General features: G+C 53.9%; 1 protein-coding gene across 1 annotated transcript; it reads left to right on the top strand.

The window, feature by feature from the left end:
• Positions 1 to 878: 878 nt before the first annotated feature.
• Positions 879 to 5,203, top strand: IL17B (interleukin 17B). The gene is made up of 3 exons (XM_054567931.1): positions 879 to 923; positions 3,071 to 3,360; positions 4,941 to 5,203. The coding sequence occupies exons 1-3, from the start codon at positions 903 to 905 to the stop codon at positions 5,170 to 5,172; spliced, it is 543 nt and encodes a 180-aa protein (XP_054423906.1). The 5' UTR covers positions 879 to 902; the 3' UTR covers positions 5,173 to 5,203.
• Positions 5,204 to 8,924: the final 3,721 nt, after the last annotated feature.

Genomic DNA, 8,924 nt, shown 5'->3' on the forward strand with positions numbered 1-8,924 from the left:
GAGGCTGAGAGAGAATCAGGGTCCCAGACAGTCACGTGGGGCCAGATCCCTGGGGTGAAGACCTCTGCGCGAGAGGGAACGCGACAGCAGGAAGGCCAGAACAACTGGCCACGATGTCCTCATGGGTCTGAGACTTGGCCCGTGTGAGACAGATTCAGAAACACATTCCCAGCAGGCTGGAGTTGCCCAGAAAACATCCCAAGAAAAACAGCCTGGGCTGGTGGATAGAGCCCTGCACACGACCAGGGTGGAACCCCAGCTCTGGCATCTGTAACTCACTGTGTTATCCAGGACAAGCCCCTTCCTGCTCCAGCCGGCCTCAGTTTCCCCACCTGTGAACTATGGAGGCGGAACTCTGGCCATCAAGGGCTGTGGAGCTCACCTGAGACTGGCTGAGGCCAGAATGCCTGAATCCGTTTCCCTGGGAGCCGGGGCCTGTGTCCTGCTCCTGGCCAGCACGCTCAGGGAACATTTGCTCTCCTGACCAGCGGACGGCCCGTCCCTCCTCTGCCCTCAGCCCCTTGCCATCCCCAAAGCAAACGAAGCTGATTGTCTTAGCTGGCCCTGTGGGTGCTGGCCAGCCGGCCGGCCGCAGGCCACAGGCGGAGGTGCCACCCGCCAGAGCCCCACCAGACACACAGGGCATTGTCCCTCAGTCAACAGCCCCTGGGCACCTCGGCCGGTTCCTGGCCTGCCCCCACGGCCCTCACCGCCTGCCGCTGCGCCAGGCCCAACCAGCTGGGGGCCCAAGGCTCCCAGCAGAGGACGAGCCCACCCACCCCCGGCAGCCCCCTGATGAGCTATAATTGCTTCGCTCCATCCTGTTGCTGCCATTCTCTTGGTGGAGGCATCTGGGGTTCCAGGCGGGCGGCAGCTGCAGGCTGACCGCCTGGCTCGTCGGGATGGACTGGCTGTACAACCTGGTACGTGGCGCTTCCCCGCCCCACCCCCACCCCGCTTTAGGGCCCGAGTGTTTCGGTACTTCTTTTCTATTGATTAATGTCTGCCTCTGTTTGGCTTGGAACTTGCAGAGTTCTCCCTCTGTCCTCTCCCCCAGGACTAGAGAGAAACAGACTGGTCTCACAGACTGCAGCCATGGCCAGTAGCTCAGGCCTCTGAATGGGGCTCGGCCTGTCCACACTGAAGCCCTTTCAGGCCCAAGGCATCTGGGGAGATCCTGGCAAACTCAGTTATCGGGGTTTTTCCAAAGAGTCCTTGGGTCCGGAGAGCCAGGCTGCGTGACCTTGGGCAAGTCCTTCGGTGCCTCTGTTTCCCATCTGCAACACGAGGGAAGGGGGACTTCGATTCTATTCTGGGTTTCTCTGAATGAAGGACTGGAGTTTAAGAACACCAGGTGAGAAACTGAGATAAGACAGCCTATTGTTAGGAAGACAGTTTTCTGCACCAGGATCTAGGACCAAAAAGGAAGAACCTAGTGCCTTGAATTTCTGTCATGGATTTTGCTCCAGGACATGGCTCTGTCAAGAGGGACTGTGCTGGAACTTGTTTCCGAGGGTCACGACTTGCTGGGGAACCTGCATATGTCAGGCATGGGCCATGCAAACCGCGGGGTGAGGGACACAGGGCAGGTAGGGGCCTGGCTGGGTTTGGGGAAGAAATGAAATCTCCCCGAAGGTCGCTCCCATCCTGCCAGTCTTGGCCACCATCCAAGTCCTGGTCTTTCTCTCACCGGCTTCCTGAGAACTGTGGGTCCTCTCCGGTGTGGGCCAGAGGCTCTCCTGACACTCCCGGTTCTAAGGGCAAAAGTGGACGGTGGCAGGTGAGGGTGGATACAAGTGGGCGAGGGGAGTCTGAGGGGTGGGGCAGGCAGAGGGTTAGGGGCGCAGGAGGAGAGCACAGGCGTCATGGCGTCCAACTGAGACCCTTGGCCTCCATCTGCCCGTCTCCCCAGCTTCATCTCACGCCCCCTCCCCCCACACACTCCACTTCAGCCTGTTTCCTTTCAGCAAAGCTCTTAACCAACTCAAATCTCTGACACCCATTCCCATCTGCCTCCCTCTCATCCTTCAAACTTCACCTAACATGCCCGCACCTCAGGAAGGCTTTGCGGGACCCCTACACTGCCACCTGGCTACGCGGGTGGCCCTGTTCTTCTCTAACCACACATTGCATGGTCCCACCATCGCTCCTGTCTCTAGTGTGAGTTAGGTGTTTGTTTTCTTGTTCAGCCTCTGTCCTTTCTCCCAGGCTGTAAGCTACCGAAGACAGGGACAGTGACAGCCGTTCATTCACTCAGACACGGGGGGTAAGACAGTGTGTAGAAACTGACATAATGCCTGACCTCACAGAGTCTGCGCTTAGCAGGGGACAGATGCAGAAAAGAATCACGTATACAGACTATAAGACGGTAGTCATGTGAGCAAGCAGCGTGTGGTCTTGAGAGCCCAAGAAGGCCCGCCAAGGCACCCTAAGGAAGTGACCCTGGAGGGGTGAGAAGCATGTAGAAGGTGGGGAGAGGCAGGCCTCTGCAGGTGGTAGCCCGTGCCAAGTCCCTGTGGCAGGAAGGAGCATGGCGAGAGGAAGGAATTGAGAGCCGGCCAGAGGCTGAAGCGTGGATGTGAGGGGAAGCCCAAGCCCAGGAAGGTGACTTTGTTAGATTTGCATTTCAAACAGCCCTGGGTGGAGAACTGATTGGAAGGAGACAGGAGGGATTTGGGGAGACTGTTGAGCTGTCCAGGGAAGTGAGGAGGGTGGTGCAGAGAGAGGAGTGAATGGGTGGGGAGATTTTTATTTCAAGGGAGGAAAAAGAAGGCTTTATTTACAGATAATAATATTTAGGAAAGATCCATCCTTGGCCCTTCAAAATCTTTCATTAATTCAAATGGGTGGGGAGATTATTAGAAGTTGCAACAGACAGGACTAGGCAATGAGTGTGACGCATAAAAGTGTTGGTGCAGATGTGCAGTGGGCTGGTGGGACCAGGACAGGGCAAGGCGGGTACGAGCCACCCCATCAGGCCTTTTCTAGTCCCTCTCCTCTCTGGGCACCGAATCTTGGCCCACAGGGAGTCCTGGCTCTCTCACCTTTGACCTGTGACCTTCCTTCTCAGCTGTTTCTTCTCACCATCTCCATCTTCCTGGGGCTGGGCCAGCCCAGGAACCCCAAAAGCAAGAGGAAGGGGCAAGGGCGGCCTGGGCCCCTGGCCCCTGGGCCTCATCAAGTGCCACTGGACCTGGTATCGCGGGCGAAGCCATATGCCCGCATGGAGGAATACGAGAGAAACCTTGGGGAGATGGTGGCCCAGCTGAGGAACAGCTCCGAGCCAGTGAGGAGGAAGTGTGAGGTCAACCTGCAGCTGTGGCTGTCCAACAAGAGAAGCCTGTCACCATGGGGCTACAGGTAGGCCAGGCTGGGTAGCCGTGGGCAAGCTGCACTGCATGTTGAGGGTGCGGGGGTGGGGGTGGGGGAAACACCTTGCTCACTGTCCCTGTCATTATAAGAATTAAGACCTTGGATGCAGAGGGCTGAGTTCTTGGGACGGAATCTGGGCTCTGCTTCTTACTCGCTGTGTGGCTTTGGGCAAGTTGCTTAGCCTCTCTGGAAAGAGACACCCATGCAGAACACTATTGTATTGTTATTGTTTTCTAAGTCCCCACTGCAGTGCCTGCAGGCCTTCCTGGAATGTCACTTTCTCCAGCTTGGGGTGTCTTGTATGCACCTCTCAGTTACAGCACTTCCAGGTGGTCTTGAGTTGACTGTGTCCTTACTGGTCTCACGTTAGACCTTCCCAATGCCTGCATTAGGATCATCTATAGATCCTCATGCTCCATCCAGTTGAAACCTCCAGGGCTGAGGCCCAGAAAGTGGGATTTTATACATCGTCCCGTGATCAGGATGCACAGCGAGGTTTGGGAATCACAACCCGCTGACCCTAGATGGCAGGGGTGGGGTCTTACCTTGGTTTGCAGCTCCACATCCTAGCACGGCACCTAGCACACAGAAGGGGCCACATGTACATGTGTCGAATGAATAATGAAGAAATAGACTAACCCTGAAGGGTCCTCACTCACAAACCCAGGCTACACAACTGATGTCCTGAGACTCCAGAGTAACATGTTCATTAGGACTTTCTGTGATGATGTAAAGTCCAACTAGCGTCACGTGGCTAGTGGCCGCCATACCTGCAATGTGGCAATTGGAACGGTTCCTAACGATCCTCTAAAGCCAGACCTCTCACTTTACTGTGTCCTTGACTTTCTTGGGTATCTTATAAAATTGCAGGTTCTCACTCGAGAGGTTGGGGAGGAAGAGATTCCGCATTTCTAACAAGTTCCCAGGCGATCCTGATGCTGCAGGTCCACAGGTCAAGGTCACTCCCCACATTTTGCAGATGAGGAAACTAAGGCACAGTGAAGTCAAGGTCACAACTTAAGTCCCTATACTGTCAGCTGTAGGAGGAAACTCCTCTGCATTGTCCATCAGTGAACCCCTAATATCAAGGACATTACTCACGTGGCGCATGTGTGAAAAATATTTGTTGCATGAATAGAACCTAAGTTAGAATAGACCTCAGGCCTCCTGACTCTTCTTCCAGTGGGAATTAGGCATAAATGTCCTATGTTACTTCCTGCAGATTAACTTTCTCAAAACTATGAACAAGGGGGAGGGATGGAGGAGACAGAGGGGCCTTAGCTTCTTTGTGACCCCACCGCATCATGTAGTATTAGGATAGGAATCTTGCTGAATGAAAGAAGAAAACTATGTGACTGACTGGTGACCTTGAACCTGCATAACCTTGGGGCGCCTGACTGGCCTTCCAAGATTTCGTCTCACCTGGAACACAGAGTTGATTACTGCCCTTCCTATGGCATAGCGCAACCTTGCTGTGGGAAGGAAAACCCAGGGTTAGGAAGACCAGGGGCATGGTGCATGGGCTCCAGTTTGCTCCCTCAGCCCTGTTCTCTCCTGCTGTCCTGCAGCATCAACCACGACCCCAGCCGCATCCCTGCGGACCTGCCAGAGGCGCGGTGCCTGTGTCTGGGCTGCGTGAACCCCTTCACCATGCAGGAGGACCGCAGCATGGTGAGCGTGCCCGTGTTCAGCCAGGTGCCTGTGCGCCGCCGCCTCTGCCCGCTGCCACCACGCACCGGGCCCTGCCGCCAGCGCGCGGTCATGGAGACCATCGCCGTGGGCTGCACCTGCATCTTCTGAACCGCCCAGGCCCAGAGCCTGCAGGCACCTCGAGACCGTCCTCCTTGCACCCCTACACCACCAAGGCCAATGAAAAGTAAAAGCCGTCTTTCTAAAGCAAGACCTTGGCTTTGCTCCTTGTGGCTCTGAAGCCAAAGCCCGGGTTGGGGTAGGAGGTTCTGGGGAGGTAGATTTCAGATCAATATAAAGGAGGGTTTTCCATCCTTCAGAGCTCTCCAACACGGAAATAGATTATTGAAAAATTACTGCATTTATTTCTACCATTGAGGACAGTCACATACTTCCTTTAATTTGAGTTATAAACCTACTTCAGCCATGCTATTGGAGCTCGGTTGGCATAAACTTATGTAGGAGTGACCAAGCATTAAGTCTCCCCAGCTAAGGCCAGGACCACTGCAAACAATCTCTTTGGAAGCAAGGTTTCTTTGGAACCCCCACCCCCCATCTCTGGAAGGGTCCAGCTAAGGCTGAGCCTCTCAGGACATTGTGGAGCAGATTCCTGCCCTGGGTGGAATAAGGCCTTTTTCAACTCAGGTCAGCCTCTGCAGGTCAGCCTTAGGCCAGGGAAGAGCTTCCAGGTTGCCAAAGAGCAGGGGTTTCTAACCTGGGTCAGCGAGCCCCTGAACTCTTCACATGGGAATGCATTTTTTGGGGGCTGGGGATCTCTGGCTTTGAACAAACACCGGAGTTGAGAAGCAGCAACATAGATCATTCTTTCATCCAGCCTTATCCACAAGGGGATCTGGTTAGATGGTTTGCTGACATCGCTGGTTCTCAAACTTTAGACAGCACCGGAATCACCCAGAGGGCTTGTTAGAACACAGATGGCCGGCCCCTCACGGAGTGATTCCGATTCAGCAGGTCCCAGGTGGGAGCTGAAACTCGCATTTCTGATGCAGTGCTTCCTGATGCTGGCCTGGAGACCGTGCTTCGAGGACCACTGGCTCATATCAAGACACTCTGCTGATCAAAAAGGCACAGTGGATTGATTTGTCCTAAAGCTTCTCCTGGCTCCTTGCCCCCTAGATACTAATTCCCACCCCTCCATCAGCCCCTTGCAATTCGATCCCCCCCTTGCCCTCCTAGCCCCTGCAACAAATCCTAAATCAGCTGCTCTTAGATCTAAAAATACCCTCCCACCCCCAGGACAGCTGAGGGGGCTCCGGCTATTTTCCGAGGGTAAGAATAGCTGGCACGTTAGAGTTAATTTCAATAAGAGGGCCATCAGCCAGTATAGAAATATTTGGCTGCTTTCACTTCAATGCTTAAAGCAGCTTTAGCTGTGAATGTATTAATGCTCTATAATTCATGAAAGGGCACTGGTTAGGTATGTGTCTGTCTGGGGTGGTAAGTAACTTACCTTTTTTGGTATTGTTCTAGAGTGGATACTGGTTAAAATTACCCCAGGAAGCTTCGGCCTGGCTCCAGACACATGGAAAATAGATTTCTTGTGCCAGCCCAAGCTGATGCTTTCAGCAGCCGTGTCTCCTCCCTGGCGGTTGCTTGTCTCTGAGGTCCCCATGGCCTGCTCTTCAGGCCTTAAGACTTCAGCTGCACAGGAGGGACCCATGCCCCTAAGGCCTTTTTGTGGGGTGAGGGTGAGGGAAGATTTGAGTGGCAGGAGGGTCGCTCTAGTCCTGGGAAAGGGCCCCCGGTGTCCTGGGGCATGGGGGCTGGGTGTGGAAATGCCTCACCTGGTGGGACTCCAACCAGAGCATCTGACACACAGAGGTCTTCCATAAATGCCAGGGAGCTTAGTAGTTTTAGATGGATATTGTCTTCTCCTCTTTCCGGGCTTCAGTTTTCTCATCTGTGAAATGAGTCCTTAGGTCTCTCCAGAGTCCTTTGCAGTTTTATCATGCTGTGACTCAGGAGCTTGCTCTCCTGAGCCTGGGCTGCCAGCTGGCCCTTCCCAGTCCCCTGGTTGGAAGGCAGCAGCAGGGAGCTCAGGACCTTTGGAGGAGAGGCCTGCACCGTGCCGCTAATCTCTTTGGGTCTGAGTTCAAATGTGTTTCATGCTTTCCACTCACTGGTGAGAGTCCTCCACTCCATAAGAATAGGGGCCTCATCTGCCAACCCCAGCACCTGGCACACTGCCATGTGCAAAACAGGGGTGCAGGGCTTGGTGAATGAATGAAGGTATGCATTCACGCACAGACGCCTCAAGGGGAGCCCAAGACCTGTCCCTCACTCCCCCTGCTGCTCTTTCAAAGGTAGGTCAGGGGCAAGGCATTACTTCCTCCCCACCATTCCTCACCCACCCCCAACTCTACCCTCCACAGCCCTCCTCCCCCGAAAGAGTTGAAATCTTGCCTGAGTCACCTGCTCTAAGGACAAAGTTCCTTCAAGGAGTCCGAAACTGTGCATTACACCGCCCCCAGGACTGCTGAGAACATGAGGCCTCTTTCTTGTTTTGTTTGGCAGAATGTACGGCTCTCCCTGGCTTTGCAAATGCTCTGTCTTCTCCCAGAGGGCCATGCATCCTTGGGGGCTCCTAGCCTGAAGGCAAGGGTGGGCCTGAGGGCAGAGGCTTCCTGCTTGTTCTCATGCTCCTTTCCTCTGCCTTCAGGAATCTCTGCCCTTTTCTTGTAGGCAGGAAGGCAGTGAGATCCAGCTCTCAGGTTTGGACTTGGGGAAGCGGGCAGCAGGGGCATTTTGGCCTGGTTTGGTTCTGAGCTGTTCAGGCCTGTCTATCCAGACAAAGGAAGTTTCTGAAGAAGCAGCCAGCTCCATTGCAGTCAGGCTGGGACAGGGAGCCAGGGTGCCAGTTTTGGGGATCAAATGTAAATGCCCTGGTTTGTTTCCTCCATGCACATCCTTAGGGATGCAAGAGATGGGTGGTTATCAGGGGGCAGTTTGGTATTGGTCTTGGCCCTCCGGCCCAATAGCAATGATGATCAGTTATACCATGATAGCCTGGGGTATCTTCATTTTAAATACAAACCATGAAAAGATGCCATTACACATTGATTCACCAGACTTAAAAGGAACGAGAGGGCACAGCCCCGTTTTACCTGTGGTTGATGTTGTGCTTCTCTCTACCACGTTTTCTACCCCTCCAACCTTATAGTTTGGACGAGATCACTTCTGCTCCAGGGGTGGGGCCTGACTGTTCTAAGCCAATCAGCTTCATCTCATCCCTGGTCCCAGCTGAGTCCTAAGGCAATCAGCATGTGGCATTCACTTGGCCAGAGTAATTGGTTTGGCCAGGCGCAACTGGCCCAGGGCCCAGACTGTGGTTCAGAGGTCGTGAGAGAAGACCCTCTCACTCTGCGAGCTGTTGGCAGCCATCCTTGACCATGAAAGAAGTAATGACGCTGGCATTGCGCAGGACCCTGAGCCCGGACTGTTATGATAATCAGTAACACCCTTTTATTGCTTAAGCCAGTCTGGAGTCTGGTTTTCTACTCCGTCAACCAAAAGCATCTTACCTACATGTCAACTTCATAATTCCTGTAATAACCAAGAGTGTGCTTCTCCCACTTGAAAGGCACCATCTCTTTCACGACCACCACCATCATCTTGGCCTGGAATTCATGTAACTTTAAGAAGCTTCAGATGTAAGCTCTGTTCTATGAATTCACCGAGAGACCTTGGGAAAGTTATTTTGTCATTTTGGGCTTTTATCTCCATCTCCTCAAAAAAAGGGAAGTTAGCTGGTTGACCTCGGGCATTGCTCCTGCTGGGAAAGCCCCACTAGCAGTGTCATTTGGCAGTGTCTGCCCTCCTGGGCCCAACCCCAGAGCTGGACT

This window comes from Pteronotus mesoamericanus, unplaced genomic scaffold, assembly GCF_021234165.1.
Source record: "Pteronotus mesoamericanus isolate MK-2021 breed Mesoamerican mustached bat unplaced genomic scaffold, CSHL_Meso_final contig_2, whole genome shotgun sequence".
NCBI classification, from domain to species: Eukaryota; Metazoa; Chordata; class Mammalia; order Chiroptera; family Mormoopidae; genus Pteronotus; species Pteronotus mesoamericanus.